The 18,808-nt window shown below is 37.0% G+C and overlaps 1 protein-coding gene across 5 annotated transcripts in view; it reads left to right on the top strand.

Moving 5' to 3' along the window:
• LOC122554590 (F-box/WD repeat-containing protein 7-like) overlaps positions 1-18,086 on the top strand; it is a 163,288-nt gene extending 145,202 nt beyond the window's left edge. The window contains exons 1-3 of one of the 5 annotated variants that reach the window (XM_043699860.1): positions 7,621-7,641; positions 8,835-9,329; positions 17,894-18,086. In XM_043699860.1, coding sequence (XP_043555795.1) covers positions 8,904-9,329; positions 17,894-17,938 — 471 coding nt within the window. In that variant the 5' untranslated portion in view covers positions 7,621-7,641; positions 8,835-8,903 and the 3' untranslated portion in view covers positions 17,939-18,086. Of the gene's footprint in view, positions 1-7,620; positions 7,642-8,834; positions 9,330-9,562; positions 10,509-17,893 lie in introns of those variants that run through there. The other 4 variants (XM_043699870.1, XM_043699890.1, XM_043699880.1 and 1 more) reach the window with 4 other exon arrangements.
• The last annotated feature ends 722 nt before the right edge of the window (positions 18,087-18,808 follow it).

Below are 18,808 nucleotides of genomic sequence, written 5' to 3'. Positions count from 1 at the left end.
AGCTGCAACATGACCTCCCAACTCCTGTACTCAATACTCTGACCAATAAAGGAAAGCATACCATGCTGTACTAACATAAATTATAATCAATCTTTTCCTTTGTTTTCTCTTTAATACTCCATCATGTGGCTTTAGCTTTTGTTGCTTCCCAGTTAAGGCAAAATATCATGTCTTTACCCAAAACGTACATTATCATATTCCAAGTCACCTCACCTGAAATATGAAAAAAGCATTGACTTTATACAAAATGGACAAATCCAACAGAATTGTATTTTTGAGATATATAAATTCTGTAATTGTTTACAGTTAAATATATAGGACTAGGTAGAACCAGAACCCCAGCTTTCATTCACCAGGACAGTCTGAGATGCAGGTTAGTTCCTACACTTGGACACTGGCCTGCTACCTCCAAGCCAGGGCTCCCTCCCCTATTTATGGGCTATCTATGACAAAAAAAAACTCTTCCAGAGTTTGTGCTTCAAGATTAAGTCCTAAAGAGAGGTTTAATTTTAACACGCCAGATTTTTAAATTTGGGAAGTTATAATGCCTGTTTCCAAAACTTCATTGCAGCCTCCCCTGATCAGCCAGATTTCAATTGACCTTAAATTGGCCATTGACCGCTATATATTATAAAAATTAATTTGAATGGAACGGGTGCCCTCTGATTGGTGTGAGATATACTGATGTATAACACTTGGCAAGTTTGATATCTGCTTGAAACTTTGTGCAGAAGTTTTATGTGAGACTCACTTAGTCAGTATTGCCTAATTATCATCAGCCCCTCCTCAAGTTGAACAATCAAGTTTAAATATTTTGTGCACTTGTGATTGCAACATCCTGTATGGCTTTGCAATGTACCTGGGAAAGTTTCTTCTGTGTACCTGATTGTTAGAAACCATCATATTTCTGAAACATTTTAATCACATTGTTTACTTTTGTCTTATCATGTTGCATAAAATGAAGCTTGCGTTTTAGGTTTCCATAGATTGGGTATGTGCAGTTTGCAACTATCCTGGCTAGACAATCATTCGATTTTTCTGAGCAAATGTTCTTTTCATAGTTGTGCCTTGATGGTTGTTTTCTCACAAACCCCAGATACGTAAGTAGCACGGTTAGGTTGCTGCAGTTTGTAAATCATTTTGATCTAACATTTAGTCTGCTTTGAGTCATGTAAACTTTACCTCCAGTATGACCATCATGTTCATTTTACTGCCTAATTGTTTAGACCCACAGATAACCATAAGGCAAGTTATCAATTTTTGAAGGATTACTTTGATCAACTTAATCTTTCAGAGTATTTGCTGTTTATTTGAATCTTAGCTGAGGTATTTAATTGTCATGAGTTTGTTATTGTTTTCTTTCTGCTCTGATATATATGGTATAAAGTTAATTCCAAAAGAACCAACAACTGATTCATGTCAAAATTAAACATCTTGATAACATGGTAACAGGGCTGTGGAAAAGGAAAATTCCTCTGCTTCCACCTTGCATCCATATTGTAGCCTATTATTCCAGAATACTTATATTGCCATCATATCCAACAATTTCTAAAATTGGCCCCAGACATAAGTAATCACCTGCCCATTGGAATTCAAAAATGTTTCTTCTCTTGAGGATGGCTTCAGTATATGTGAGAACTGAGTGCTTCAGGCACTTTACTGCATAGAAACATATAAATAGGAGCAGCAGAAGGGCATATGACCCTTTGAGCCTGTTCTGCCTTTCAGTATGATCATGGCTGATAATCTCAGTACTCTGTTCCAGTTTTTTCCCCTCTCCTCTAGTCTCTAGCCCCAAGAACTATATCTAACTTGTTCTTGAAAACATTCAATGTTTTGGCCTCAACTACTTTCTGTGGCAGAGAATTCCACAGGCTCAGCTTTGCCTGGATGAAGAAATTTTTCTCATCTCAATTCTAAATGGCCTATCCCATATTGTTAGACTGGTTCAGGGTCCCCAGTCATAGTCATAGAGATGTACAGCATGGAAACAGGCCCTTCGGTCCAACTCGTCCATGCCGACCAGATATCCCAACCCAATCTAGTCCCACCTGTCAGCACCTGGCCCATATTCCTCCAAACCCTTCCTATTCATATACCCATCCAAATGCCTCTTAAATGTTGCAATTGTACCAGCTACACCACATCCTCTGGCAGCTCATTCCATACACGTACCACCCTCTTCGTGATAAAGTTGCCCCTTAGGTCTCTTTTGTATCTTTCCCCCCTCACCCTAAACCTATGCCCTCTAGTTCTGGATTCCCCGACCCCAGGGCAAAGACTTTGTCTATTTACCCTATCCATGCCCCTCATAATTTTGTAAATATCTATAAGGTCATCCCTCAACATGACCAATAAAGGAAAGCATACCAAACGTCGTCTTCACTATCCTATCTACCTGCGACTCCACTTTTCGAGGAGCATGAACCTGCACTCCAAGGTCTCTTTGTTCAGCAACACTTCCTAGGACCTTACCATTAAGTGTATAAGTCCTGCTAAGATTTGCTTTCCCAAAATGCAGCATCTCACATTTATCTGAATTAAACTCCATCTGCCACTTCTCAGCCCATTGGCCCATCTGGTCAAGACCCTGTTGTAATCTGAGGTAACCCTCTTTGCTATCCACTATACCTCCAATTTTGGTGTCATCTGCAAACTTACTAATTGTCCCTCTTATACTCGCATCTAAATCATTTATGTAAATGACGGTCCTTGGGGACATTCTTCCTGCATTTATCCTGTATAGTCCTGTTGGAGTTTTATAGGTTTCTGAGATTCCTACTCCTCTTCTGAACTCTGATGGATGTGGTCCTAACCAACCCAGTCTCTCTTCATGCGTCAATCCTGTCATCCTAGGAGTTAGTGTGCTAAACCTTCGTTGCACTTTCTCCATAGCTAGAAATGCCTTCCTTAAATAAGGAGACCACAATTACACACCAGACTCTCAAGACCCTGTACAATTGCAACAAGACATCTCTGCTCCTGTAACTTGAATCCCTTTGATATGAAGGCCAAATAGTATCTGCTGCCTTCACTGTCTGCTGCATCAGCATGCTTGCTTTCAGTAACTGGTGTACAAGGACACCCAAGTCTCATTGCACCGCACCTTTCCCATTTTGCCACCAATCAAATCATAATCCACTTTCTTGTTTTTGCTACCAAAGTGGATAGCCTCTCATTTATCCACATTATATTTCATCTCATGCATTTGCCCACTGGGTCAATTTGTCCAAATAACTGTGAAGTATCTCTGCGTTCCCCTCACAGCTCACCCTCCAACTCAGCTTTGTCATATTTAAGTTTGGAGTTATAACATATAGTTGCGTCATCTAACTCATTAACATATATTGTGAACAGCTGGGGTCCAAGCATTGTGATCCTTCTGGTACCGGGCTAGTCACTGGCTGCCATTCAGAAAAAGACTCATTCATTTCTACTGTTTCTTGTCTGCCAGCCAGTTTTTCTCAATCATGTAACACTACGCCCAATCCCATGCTCTTTAACTTTATGTTCTAATCTCTTGTGTGGGACCTTATCAAATGCCTTCTGAAATTCCAAGTAAACCACATCCACTGCCCCCCGCTTTTCATCTCTACTAAAAAAAATTCCAGTAAATTTGTCAAGCATAATTTTGCCATTGTAAATCTGTGTTGACCCTGTCTGATCCTGTCACTGTTTTCCCAGTGCTGTACTACTAAATATTTTGGAATGAGCTCTAACATTTTCCCCACTACTGATATCAGGCTAACGGTCTATAATTCCCTGTAGACTGTGTAGTTTTTTCTTAAAATAGTTGGATTACAGTAACTACCTTCCAATCCATTTGATCTGTTCTTGGGTCTTTAGAATCTTAAAAGATGATCACCAATGCACATCCAGTGTTTCTAAGACCACTTCCTTAAGTGCTCTGTGATGTAGATTGAGTCCTGAGGGATTTATTGGCCCTTCAATCCCATCCTCGACACCATTTTCCTCTTCCCTCTTCTAAATAATTTCTTCAGTTTATCCCCCTCAATAGATCCTATGTTCCTCATTATACTTTGGGATGTTATTCGTGTCCTCCTTAGTGAAGATAGAAGCCAAGTATGAACTCAATTAGTCTGCTATCTCTTTGTTCCTCATGATAATTTTCCCCATTTTTGACAATAATGACCTACATTTGTCTCGATGAATCTTAATGAAACTTTTACAGTTAGATTGTATGTTAGCTGCAATCATATTCTTCTCCTTTATTTTCTATTCATCATCAATCCTTTTATCTTTCTTTGCTGAAATCTAAACTGCTGTCAATCCTCAGAGTTTGCTGCTTTTTTGGCCACTTGTATGCCTCTTCCTAGGATTGAATGCTACTTTTTGTTAGTTACAGTCAGGCCATCTTTCCCATTTTACTTTTCCAGACTGAAATGAACAACTGTTGCCGTTAATCCGTGCACTTTTCAAATGTTTGCTACTGCCTTTCCATTATCAGTCCTTTAATCAATGTTCCTTAATTTATCACAGCCAACTCGCTCCTCATACCATTGTAGTTCCCTTTATTTCAATTCAGGACCCTAGTCTCAGAATTTACTGTATCACTCTGCGTCTTAATGAAGAATTCTATCTTTTGGCCATTCTTCCCAAGGGGGCCATGCACATCTTGATTTGCCAATTACTGCTTTTGCATTACGCTATACCAAGTCTCGGATGGCCTGTCCTTACTTTGTTTCTCAGTGTATTGATCCAGAAAACCATCTGTACACGTTCCAGGAATTCCTCATCTACGATATTGGTACCGATTTGATTTGCCCAATTTAGGTACAGATTAAAGTCACCCATAATTGCAGCCATACCTTTATTTGTTGCATCTCTAATTTCCTGTTCAGTGCCTTCCCCAACATTACTACTACAGTTCGGGAGTCTGTATACAACTCCTACTTTGCAACCAATTTATTTCTTGTGTAGTCATACTTATAGTGTAGGGAATAGTGTGCAATAGTTTTAAAAATGGAAGTTGATCTTTCTTTTCAGGTGAAGGGTACCTCTATTGGAATTGAATCCTCTCATAAGCAAAAGAACAAGATTTTGGAAAGATTGAGATCATCATAAAAAAGCAGAGTGGATGCCTGAACTGTCCATTTTTTTTTTTTACAGCTGCTTATGACTCCCTGAGGAATTCTGTGTGTGACTTGTAATGGTCATATAACAGGATTTCTGCTGCAATCCCCATTCCTATCGATAAACCGTGCATTTTCATGCTGTGCACCTACTTTGAACGACTGTTGTTCTTTTTAAATTATCCTTCTATACACTCAATGCCATTATTTAACATCCTGCACTTGAATTGTTATTTCCTTTCTGATTGCAATAACTGGTTCTGGAAGAGCTGTTGAATTGATAAATATTTCATACAGCACACAAATGAGGTTTTAGTTGTGATAAGATAACCTGTCAAATGCTTCATGTGGTGAAAGGCATGCTGGGTATGCTCTGTTGGTCAGATATACACTGAGTGAGATACAGTAGCTGTTGAAAGGCAAACACTGGTTATTTCTCTGCTGATCGAGATGTTTTTAAGGGTTTGGATGTGGCGATCGCCTTCCCAGTGAGAAGTTTGCAAAGGTTGGAAAAGGAAATCTGATGTGTCTTTTCCATAGTGAGCAAAGGAGGATTGTAAGAGTTCAAGTACCTACTGGGAAGGCTAGTTGGGCTGGTTAGTCTTTGTTATTGATTAGAATGTGCAGGTAACCTCTCAATTAAAATTATCTCCCTGTGGAATGCTGATGTTGTAAAGTATATTCATTCACGTTATTTATCGAATCTGGAGCTCTCTGTGCCTGAGTGGTTGGTTTTTTGTCTTTCTGTATATCTTCTATAAGTATATTTAATAAATACTTTTGTTAGTAACAGATTCTCTTGTGTCTCATTTAGAATTTGTATTGAACACTCTTCACTAAAACCAGAATTCATTTTGCGAACCATCTGTTTTTTTTTTTAAACATTTGGAAGGGAATGTTTTCAGTACCATGCTAATGGCAAATATTTTTAGAAATACTAGTGGAACATTTTGAGAAATACAGTAGTAACAATAGAGTTGTTGGTATAAAAACAGTCTTCTGTTGTCCAGTCAATGTATCTAATCCTCAGTGCCACTTAAACAGTGTAAAGCCCTTTTTTTTTGATAGTTTAACTGTTTTATAGTTTAAGCTATATAACGAAAGTCATGAATGTTTTGCTCAAAGAAGGGTAGATTTAGTAGAACAATCAGTAATCTGTTTTTATCCAGAACGAGAAACAAAAGCATTAATTTTATCAGGTAAGTCATGATAGATTTTTGTGCAAATATTCACCATTTTAGTTTCAAAAACCTTAATCCATTTATGTGCAATAAACAAAACAATTTCAGTGTATTGATGAGATTAAAATAAGCACTGCATGTATTTAGTTTTTGTTTCTAGGCTAAAGCTAAATTGAAAAACGCAGGCCACCTTGAAAAATATTTTTTTTGAGCTGGAGCTGTGTAGATTGAATAGAATATTTGACATTTCGCAATTCTACTATTTTAGGTCTTCTGACCAAGATTTCAACCTTTGTGTTTTATAAGGTTATCTTTTTCAAACATTTATTTAAAAAAAACTTCAAGGAATATTGCTGATACCTGTGAAAGTTTTCTTAGAAGATTTACCACAATTGCCTTAACATTTGTTACAGAAGTAATGATCAATTAGGTATTATCAAGATTCATTCATGGCCATGTGATTTTTAAGGCTGCAATTTTTGATATATTTCATTAATCTATTTGAAGTTATTCATTTTCTTTAACATTATACTGATTTTCCCTTACCCAATACAACTTGCACAAAATGCTGGGCAGCAGAATGATTATAAATAGGAAACTTGAGGTATATTAAAAAGGGGAAAGATTTAATTTCAGAATCCAGTAGTGTAGCTTTCTTTTCATATAATAAGGTCGCTGTGATGGATCACTTCATCTTTTGTGCTGACAAGTTAAATTGAACATTTATCATGCCCAGGTCTAGTTACCAATATTATACTGGGCCCGTCCCCATTTGGATCACAATTCTCTTTTCAGGTTGCCTTCACCTAAGTCATTGTTACTATTTAATAACTAGCAATTTTGGAAGGTAGTTTATGAATAAAACACATGCTCATTGTAAATCTGTAGTCTGTAAATCACAAACTGGCAAGTTGGACTTTTCCCTCCGTGGGACAGTCCATATTCTAATGCATAATTTATTTTGTATTATTTTAATGTTTTTTCTTTGAAAGACAATTGGTTTGTTTCTGAACTTGTGCCAAAATATTTTCAGAGAGTGGAGCTTCTGTGGTATGGAAGTTCAATAATCTGATTTTAACTTGTATCTATCTAGAAAATGTCTAATTTACTTGGAGATTGTAGGAAAGCTGTACTGAATATTAATAATCCACAATTGGAAGACAAATGTTTAATGCGGCTTTGTGAAGCTACAATATTAAATGGTATTTGATTGAGGTAAATACGGTAAGCTTTGAATCCTTGCCCTTGCTTTTCCCAGGTGCTGTACTCAACATTCAGATAAATTAATTATTAATATAATTGAAAGTTACACTATGTAGCAGATGTTGACACTTCCATTCTCAAGTCATGGATACGGCTTTCTATCGGTACGTAGAATTATTGAAAGAAAAGTTTACAATTTGTTTTATACAAGAGAGGTTTTAATTTAGAAAATGCTTTAGAAAATGGAAACTGAACTGTTACTTGATCAGATGTTATACATTTTTACTTCCTATATGTGGGTCATACTAAAATGCATAGATTTGAAATTGATCTGCGTCTTTCCATTGAAGTATAGAATCAAAAAGATTCACCACTTGTAAAATCATGTTTATAATTTGTTTGTTCAGAGAGAAATAATTTATTATCTTGACTATACAGACCAGGATGATCTAAGGTATGAGTTAGCTTATGCCAATGGGGTTACTTAGAGGGTTTTACAGCTCGTTGCAATGTCACAAGGTTATGAAAGAAACATTTGTCTGGCTGTTTTTGCTTATTGTTAAGATGACATCCTTGTTGTAAGTACATACTTGGACATCATGGGAGGACAGGATCTGTCACATCTTCTAACTTTCTCTAGATAGACCACCAGCACTATGTTTCAGTTCAAGCTATGAGAATTGTCCTCCAGCACCTCATATGAGAGTAATGGTTACCTGTAGAGCAGGTTGATACATGGAGAGAAAGGGGACAATATTTCTGAAAGAAAATGGCAACAGTGAATAACACCTTTTCTGGGCAGGTTGACAACAATTCTATTTATGCACCTGTACTTTAGTCATTTACACAAAAAGATATTGTTGAAATGATATCGTAAGTTGTAAGCAGAATACAATTTTTCCATTCATGTCATTTGTTGTGAAATGTCTATTAATGCAAGCCTTTTGAAGTAGATTTAGCACTGAATTTGTTTATGTAAACAGTTATTTTGCAAGTAGGGTGGATGATCCAGACTTCAACTATCTATTTTACCTGGATTTGGCCAGACTTTCTCTGTACCAAGTCTTTGTAAAGCTCTCAAATGTTCTATTGTGTTGCATGTTGCCTATAAAAATGATTATTATTTGTATTGTATTTGCCTTTGTGTATTTAGCCCATTATTGGATGATTAAAATCATGGATCATAAATCACCACCAACATTTAATCAAATAATCCAAACAAAATATGTATGTTCTAATATATTGTAGTATGTAAAGATATTGCTTCTAAATTTTAACATCTGCTTGGCCTAAAAACTAGTACAAGTGCAACAGTGTACTCTAAGTTCTAATTTAACTTTAACTCTTCTGTTCTTAGGTTACAGCAAATTCTACACCATCAGCCAATCTAGTAAAGGTTCAGGAAGTTGCAAGCTGGCTGTTGGAAATGAACCAGGAATTGCTGTCTGGGGGCAGCAAGAGGCGTCGAACTGGAGGATCCCTCAGAGGTAATGCCTCATTGAGTCATGGGGAGGAGGAAATGAACAGGGTAGTGGAAGAACAAGAGGGTCATTGTGCACGGTTTGCTGATGGCGGCGGAGCTGAGGCAAGCAGCAGCAACAGTGATGAGGTCCAAGTTGCTACTGCAGAGGAAGAAGAAAACAACAACCGAGTCACAGTAGAGGCCGAGGAAGAGAGCAAAGAGGAGGAACAAGAAGATGGTGAAGAGGAGATGGACCAAGACAGTGATGATTTTGAACAATCTGATGATAGTAGAGAAGATGATAGCACAAATGGAAATGATGTAACCGATCAGAATGATAACATTGACGTTGCCAACCAACAACCACTACCCCTGTTAACTAAGAATCAGGTAAGTGAGAATTTGTTATTGATCATATAAACTGAACTGAACTCAAATCAAAAGCCTTATCAGTTATGTTTATTGTATAATGCAATTTTTTAGACATGGTTATGATTCAATTTTGTAAGCACGTGTACAGTAGTAGAATAGCAAATATATATTGAAGAAGTAAGGATCAACTTAATAATATTTATATGCTAATATGTTGCTGAACTATTGACTAGGCTGTTCTTTCGGTCCAGGGGTCACAACCTTCTTAGCTGAAAAGCTTTTTAAAAAGGAATTACTTCAAGTAAAAGCTCTTCGGAATATGAGATGGAGAAAATTAAAGGATAAAGACCTAAATCTACCTAAAGAAAAAATGTTGTTTATTGAAAAATCTCTAAAAATGCAATGCCATTATTTTATACTGTGCAAAGTCACTTGCTTTAACTTCCCCGAATGCTTATAAGCGTGACCACAGGTTTGACTGCATTTCATGTGACTTCAATCTTGGATATAGGCTGATAAAAATAATTTTGTTTCATAGTTGAATTTTGATGCTGGTCAAATCTTAAATGTGCTTTTGGCTTGATCAGTGTTTTCCTGTGCAATCTTAATTCCACATTATCTTTCACTTCTTGGTAGATATGTTTTAGGCAAAGGCTTCAGGTTTTGCCAACCTATTGCAGTGTAGTCTGAACATACTGGATTTTAAAATTTTATATTCATTAAGATACAATTGCAGTTAAATTAATACACTGATGGCATGACCTGTCAAAAGTCTTCCTTTCGTATCTGGGATAGATTGAATTGGACATGTAGGTAAGAAAACATGAGTCCTCTAAAACACTGCTCAATTTTTCTGTTTCAAAACGCAGTTGTAAAACAGCCCAATTGGAGCAGAAACATTGATGACTAAATGTTCCCACATCATTACAAATTGGTAATATGAACACCGTTAAATGGGAGCTGCTATTGAGACTCTGGAGTCCCAGGTTGCCGACCCCTGGTTTAGGTGTAAGAGTGTTAAGATAAGTCTGCATTTATCAGGTACTATTTAAGGTAATTTCCTATTGACCTGTTCTTCATTTTTTGTGTTATGATGTATTTGCTGTGAAATGATGAATTGGTTTTGCACAATATTTTGAATACTTTCAACATTTTGGTACAAATAGTTTCCTATTTTTTCCTTGCTGTCATTTGCATTGCATTATTGGAAAATTTAAGAATAAAACTTTAGATTATAAGAACTGTCAAGATATTGCGCAATGTTCTCAATTAACTGAATCAATTTAATCTTCAATTCTGCTCAAAAGAATGAAAACTATATATAGAAAATTATTTTGGAAGATTTAGAATATTCAGTTATGTACTCTAAATACAGCTCAAGTTATTTGACATCTGACAAGTAATTTTATTTTGTATAGTAGATTCAAATAACCATTTTTTAATATCTGATTTGTCGTAGCAATGTTGTACATCACATTACTGTGCTTAATTGTCCAAGGAATCTTGAGCATATATATATATATGTTACTTGCCAAAAAGTGCCAAATCATTTTTATTAACTGATAGTCCATATCAGTGAATAGTTTAATTTTATCCACTCCTTTACAAATAAGCCCACTTCATGTTCAGTAACTTTCTTCAAATTGCATTCCTGCAGTACAATGGCTAAGTCACTAATAAGAGTCATACAGCACGAAAACAGACCTTTCTATCCAACCAGTCCATGCATAACATAATCCCAAACTAAATTAATCCCACCTGCCTGCTGCTGGTCCATATCCCTCCAAACCTTTCCTGCTTCAGTATCTATCCAAATGTCTTTTAAATATTGTAATTGTACCCACATCAACCACTTTCTCAAGAAGTTCATTCCAAAAGCAAACCACTCTCTGTAAAAATAAAAGCCACTCAAATCCTTTTTAAATCTCTCTCTTTCATCTTAAAAATGTGCCCCCTAGTCTTGAAATCCCCTGTTAGAGGGGAAAAAAACAACTACCATTAACTCTATCTATACCTCTCATTATTTTATAAACTCATATCAGATCGCCTGTCAATCTCCTAAACTTCAGTGAAAAAAAAATCCGAGCCTATTCAGCCTTCCTTTATTACTTGAACCTTCCAAATCCAACAACACCCTGGCTAATCTGTTCTGAACCCTCTCCAGATTGATGATGTCCTTCCTGAACTACTTTAACTCCTCAGGATTTTAGGGTTAATGAGAGTCTTATTTCTTCCAATTTTTAGTTTCTATTTCCCTCGTGTCTAAACAAAAACTTCTTTTCCTCTTGGTTTTCATAGTACCAGCACTAGTTCTCAATAATCTATTAAAATTCATGATTTGCCAACTCTTATGATTTCAAGTAGAATTCCCAGACCTCATCCATTGTTAAATCCAATAATTTCTCTTTGCCTTTCATACCGAACCCCCTTCAGCAAATCCCAACTCTCTCTTATCCATTTCAATCAAAATTTTGAACATTACTTTCTCACTGTTAATATATTTATTTGATTGTTAGGGATGAAATACATGTTGGGAATACAGTTTAACTGAATGCTGACCCTATGAATGTTACAGACTCTAACCTCCATTTGTGGTGTAGCTTTACTTGTCTAAATTGTTTGTTCTTGTTACTGTTATCTTTGTTTCTGTAAAGTTTAGCTTTTCCTTTTATAGCCAACAAATCCATTGTATAACATTGAACTCTTCCACTTCTCTACTGTATGAAAATGAATGCTCATGACACTGAACATGCTTTCTTTGCTGCATAAATTTTTTTCTACAATTTTACAATTCTTCAAAATTTTCCCTCATATTCCTTCCTTCTGCAATTTTTATAGTTTATAATCCAAGCTTGACCTAAAATCATAACATGCTGCTTTATACCTGGGCGGCACGGTGGCACAGTGGTTAGCACTGCCGCCTCACAATGCCAGAGACCCGGTTCAATTCCTGCCTCAGGCAACTGCCTGTGTGGAGTTTGCACATTCTCCCTGTGTCTGCGTGGGTTTCCTCCGGGTGCTCCGGTTTCCTCCCACAGTCCACAAATGTGCAGGTCAGGTGAATTGGCCGTACTAAATTGCCCATAGTGTTAGGTGAAGGGGTAAATGTAAGGGAATGGGTCTGGGTGGGGTGCTCTTCGAAGGGTCGGTGTGGACTTGTTGGGCTTAAGGGCCTGTTTCCACACTGTAAGTAATCTAATCTGTATCGTGAACCTTAGCTCTGTGCTGTGACTTTTCAAAGTGAAGCAGTAAGGCTTGTTTTAATACCTATCCAATATATTTCATTGAGTGGGGTGAAATTTAATATTACATTCAGGGATAGAATGTTCACACCAGCAGAAGTGAACAAAAGAATTGATACTGTTGCACTATGCACCATGACAATATGAGAAAGCTGTGTGAGAACAGGATAGCGAAATAACTAAACTTGAATACTATTATAAACCCAACTGATAGTACTATTGGACAAGTCAGATCCCAAAAGCCTGACTTGCATTTTTTTTTTGTTTTTTGTGAACTTGTTTATTCACTGAAACCTATTTACATTGTTCTATAACAACAGTACAGATTTTTGTATCACAAAAGAATAAAAATTCAAACCAAGCTACCTAAATATAGAAGACCGTTAGAATGACCTTAACACACACGGCGAAACAAAATTTCATCCTACTTCCCTACACTCTTACCAATTTTTCCTCACTCTCTTTCTGATAAGTGATGGATGTAGTATTGTTCTGAAAGGACACAAACTTTTTCTTAAATATGAAAATCTTTCTCAGAGGCAACCAGTACCTATCTGCTTCTGTTTTTAAATCCAAGTTCCAAAAGTAGTGAGAGTACATATTACCTCACAATATAAATCCTGTCAGAAGAAAATGATTTATTAGATTTAATACAATAAATATAATACATTCATATAAAATGACCAGAAGCCAAGCAATACCTGAACAAAGCACACTTGTTGAAGGTAAGCACATCAATTTTTAGAAAGTCTTCAGTATCTCAAAACAAGAGTGTAGACAGAGATTTACCTAATACATTAAACCTGAAAATAGGCTTAATGTTTTGAATGGCCATGGTAGTAAATATTTTAACTAAGTCTTTCCTCTAAATATTCTTCCAGACTCAACAAGAATAAAACATTCCAACAAAAGATCCCAGGTACTTGGTTCTAAGTGAGATAGAAGTCAGAGACTAGCTGAGCTCAAAACAAATGCATTCTTTGGGAGATAAATTGTCTTTGGGATAAAGTGCTGATAGAGACTAGGAGAAAGATCTGTAAGGTATTTTGAAAAATACTTTGAACACTGCAAAAGTACAGAAATTTACAAACAAGGCAAGATAGTACCCATCTTCAAAAGAGTTGTCAAAAAAAAACTAATGGCAACTTTGGACTCAGCAGTCTTCTGTTCCACTATAAATGAATGCAATTTGATGATCAGGATTATCTTGAGTATCATCTTAGTCAGAGTCAACACAGAGATAGAAGATCTTAGCATATAGATCTCTTCTGACTTTTTTTATTGTGGTGTGAGACAACCCAGGTCAATTATGGTTAGTCATATGACACATTGTGCCTCAACTTCCAAAAAGCCTTCAATAAAGATTTACGCAAATCATAATTTATTTTGGGGTGCATATTTATAATGGATCAGAAAATATTTAAAACAGTTAGGGAATACAAGTAATCATTGGAGGAGTTGTGTCCAATTGGGGGAAGTGCTTTAGAGGTTAGTTTGGGAACCAGTAATATTATAATTTTTGTTGTAAGTTAGACCTGGATTCAAAGCGCAATGAGTGGTTGCCAAATTTTCATCTGATACCAAACAACAAGGAATCAACGGATTCATAAGAGTCGAATCAAACTATACAATGGATTGGACAAGTAGGCAGAAAAGCTGAGGATGAGGAAGTTTAGTCATTATACTGCAACCATTAAGTCTGGAGATGAATCTATCATTCTTGCATTTTTTTAAAGTGATGAAATGGCTACTGAGAAAACTGAAAGGATTTGCTTCAGTGTTTTGGTGACTTGTTCATGCCATGGAATATATGGGAGATGATCCAAACCTTTACAGTGTCTTGGAACAACATCAACATCCTCTTTTGCATTGTGTCTAATTTTTCTGCCCATTGATTTAAAAATATAAAAATAAACTTTATTCTTTAAACCAATGATGGTGTAACATATAATTTAACCTATAATCTTAGATGTGTCTGGCATTGGCTGAAATCATATTTAAACAGCCAAGACATCAGCTATTCACAGTCTGCATTCTTCTAATCTAAATCTGACACAAAACATGTATCAATGTGGTCATCAACTGGGTGGGATCTGGTGAAAATATAAAATCTCCTTAAATTTTGGTGGAATCTATACTTAAGGGATAGGGTTGTTAGGTTTCAGAGACAGAGCACATTGGTTCAAACGACAACCACTGATAATGTAGCTAAAGCAACAGTGAACAAGGTGTAAGTAGATATTTTGGGCAGGGTGAAATAGAAGAGTAAATGCAAAGAACCAGAAACGCAAAGTTCAGGAATGGTGAGACATGACCAAGGAAAGGATTTTAATCTTGAGCCCAAGGATTTTGAAGTACTTTTTCTGGAGATTGGGGACAATAAAGCTCAGTGAAGCCATGGGGGAAAATGTTGCAGTTTGAGATAGGGTGATGACGTACATTAGAGAAATTACCAAGTAGTGATAAGAATGAGGATTCAACAGTAGTTGGAATTGGATAAAAGTGATTCTGGTAATGAAATAGATATAAGGAATACAGATAAACCTGTGGGTTGATTGACATCCTTAGTTCTGTTCCTTCCTTAGTCTGAAATGATAACAGGGGTAGTGATTTAGTCGATGCTAACTTATGAGGATTATTCTGGTTTCGTCAACATTAACCCGAAATAAATTTAAAAACATTTAGATCTTAATGTCAGAAATGTATTTGTAAAGCCTTTGAATAAATTTAAGCACAGGAATAAATTTAAGCACAAGAATTAGGATCAGAATTAGGTTGTTTAGCTCTTGAAATCTGCTCTGCTATTTGATAAGATCATGACTGATCTAATTGTAAAGTTCACAGGTAACCAGTGCATTTGTGAAAACAAGCTGCTAACCTCCAGTTGATAGAATTGAGAGATAATATAGAAATAATGAAGATTCGGACCAAGAATAGAACTCTGCATTATACCAGAGATAATAATTCTACTTGTGAGGAGAAACACTTAAGATATGTAATGTACTTTTTGCAGCCAGCATCCCAAAATGAGAATCAGAATTTTTGTTTAACGATGTTTTTAGAAGACATGTACAGAACCTTGTTTAGACTACTTTTAGTATTTGTAGTATTGTGCTTGGGTTTCACTTTTTATTTCCTCGAGCACCTGAAGTGCTGTCAGGATGCCCAAGTACAAAATGTGGTTCAGGTTGATACACAGAACTTGTGCTAAGATGTTTCTTGAAACCCAGGATTAAAGACTCCTCTTTGTCTTGCAATTAACTATTAAGTAATCCTGTAATATTCATTCCATATTTTGTTCTGATGGGAGCAGGTTTATTCAGCCGTTTCTTTTGAGAGCAGTGCCATAGCACAGAAAGCACAGATTGTGTGAATGATGATGGGATAAGCAACGAACATTGAAAATCAGTGGTGCTTGATGTTTGTAAGCCTGATCTTATGCACTCTGTACAATTTATGCAAGAATTAGAAAATTTTCACTATGAGGAGGTAAAGTCATAGCTGCAAAGCAGTTTTATGTTTCAAAGCTTTGTAGCTAGTGTGAGGTGATTCACTTTGGTAAGAGTAACAAAAATATGGGGTACTGGGCTAACGGTCGGATACTTGGTAGTGTGGATGAGCAGAGGGATCTTGGTGTCCATGTACACAAATCTTTGAAAGTTGCCACCCAGGTAAATAGTGCGGTGAAGAAGGCATATTGCGTACTGGTTTTTATTGGTAGAGGAATTGAGTTCCTGAGATCATGTTGCAGTTGTATAAGACTCTGGTGCGGCCGCATCTGGAGTATTGTGTGCAGTTTTGGTCGCCATACTATAGGAAGGATGTGGAGGCACTGGAACGGGTGCAGAGGAGGTTTACCAGGATGTTGCCTGGAATGGTAGAAAGAGTGTTAGTGGTAGATTCTTTACTCGGATAGTCGTGAGTTCATGGAATGCCCTGGCAGTAGCAGTGGTGGACTCTCCCTCTTTATGGGCATTTAAGCGGGCATTGGATAGGCATATGGAGGATAGTGGGCTAGTGTAGGTTAGGTGGGCTTGGATCGGCGCAACATTGAGGGCCAAAGGGCCTGTACTGCGCTGTATTCTTCTATGTTCTATGTTCTAAACAAAATTGAAGGTCATGGAACAAATTAGGTGAGACATTTTTGTGTGGAAGTACAGATAGCAACATTTTTTTAAAAAGTAAGTTTATGTTAGAGATTAAATATGATCTGTTCACAGCTGAGATTCATGCAAGGTCGATTTAGTCTCTGGAGTGTTGTTAAAGGTGACATCAGAAGTGCAATCTCATTTAGCAATAGAAAGTGAATATATATTGCAACAAAATCTGGCAGTGGAAAACAAAGTTATTTGCTATGTGCTTTTGATTTAAGCAGGCTTCCCAAAGTTGGGGGCGGGCTCCCAGGTAGGGTGGTGAGCTCTGAGGTAGCAATAGTCACCATAGAGCTCAGTTACAACAAGTGTAATCCCACTCTGACAGACAGATGCCCGCATGCTCAAAGACCCCCACCACTCAGTTTTCACTGTGGGATCAGGACAATATTGATTGGAGTCATAGTGGTTAAAAAAAAATTGGATAGCACTTGTTTAAGGTATCAGTTGATTTATTGATGCTTTCTGGTAATCCAGAAAAGTAACGTATTAGAATTGAAAAGGACACATATAAGGATATGTTGTTCTAGGTATTGCTAATCACCAGAGGCAATGCTTTTGGAACAAGGCTCCGAAAGTATTGCCATAGAATCCCGACACTGACCATTGGCCCAACAAGTCCACCAACCCTCCGAAGTGCAACCCACCCACACCCATTTCCCTTCCCCTATATATACCCCTGACTAATGCATGTAATCTACACATCCCTGAACACAGTGGACAATTTAGCATGGCCAATTCACCTAAATTGCACATCTTTGAACTGTGGGAGGGAACCAGAGCACCCAGAGGAAAACCACGCAGACACAGGGAGAACATGCAAACTCCACACAGAGACAAGTTACCTAAGGCTACAATCAAACCGGGGCCCCTGGCACTGTGATGGAGCAGCGCTAACCACTGAGTCACCATGCTGCCCTGGTCAGTCTGTCAATTAGGATTTCCCTTTGGCAGGGCTCGTTCTAATCCGGCTATACTATACTTGAAATGCATTATTAAAATTAGTCAGTTGAAGGCAGGTATGTTAATATAAAAAAACTCAACAGTTTGGAGAATTTTATGGCATGTCATACAATCACAGAAATTCTTACAAATCCGACTAAGGAAGAATATAGATGTTCAGAGGAGTTGAGCATGGCTCAGGTGAAGCATAATTCAGGCAATAATAATGCATTTTATGTATTTTTAGATGGAACCCTTAAAAAATAAATCCAGCTTCAGTGGTGGGATTTGAATAATTGGTTCTGCTGGATACACTGCTACAGGGATGACAGAATGCTAAATATTTCTTCTTTGCATCTGGTCTCCAGTGAAAACATTGAAGCATTTCCATATTCATTTTCAAATGGTATTGATTGTACGTTATTTTCTCCTCTTAACAAAAAACTTGTGATTGTCACCTGTATTTCTGTTCAACTTTAAGTGTTTACATTTACAGTGCAATTAAAATTATATCTAAAATGTAGCTGTATGAGTACTGATGGACCAGATTGTGATTCTGCTCCTTATTTTCTGTTAAGACAGAGCTTTTAATTTCTGGCAAGAAATTCTGATTATGGATCCTTCAGAAATGCAGAGCGTACCTGAAATCTAACAGTACCCTTATTGTGTGAGATAGTTTTTCAGCAAGTCAGCATGTCGTGTTCAGTGACTTTAAATGTCCAGGAGCATAGCGAGACACTTGGACTGCTGCTGTTAAAGTAGGGTATCTATGGCAAGTGTGGGGTTAGGTTGACAGTTGGTTAAGGTGGCAGTGAGTAGAGAGCCAAATGAGTGCTAGAGGATTAATATGGCAAACGTGTTGAGACTGGCAATCAAAAGTCCAATGATGACCGTGAAACCATTGCCAATTGTTTTAAAAGCCTATCTGGTTCACTAATGTCCTTTAGGAAGGAAACCACCAATCCTATGTGGTCTGGCTGCATATGACTCCATACCCACATCAATGTGGTTGATTCTTAAAAAAACGGAGACCTTTATCAGTGGCATGAAGAGTCTTGTGCACCCTTCAAAAGGATAAGACATGGAAATATTTAAGTTGATTTTGGTGTTCTCTTTCACTTCTATCTCAAGTCTCTTCCCGTTTCTGCTTGATCTTTCCAAC

The sequence above is a fragment of the Chiloscyllium plagiosum genome, chromosome 1, assembly GCF_004010195.1.
Source record: "Chiloscyllium plagiosum isolate BGI_BamShark_2017 chromosome 1, ASM401019v2, whole genome shotgun sequence".
NCBI classification, from domain to species: Eukaryota; Metazoa; Chordata; class Chondrichthyes; order Orectolobiformes; family Hemiscylliidae; genus Chiloscyllium; species Chiloscyllium plagiosum.
This window is presented reverse-complemented; position numbering and strand designations above follow the sequence as displayed.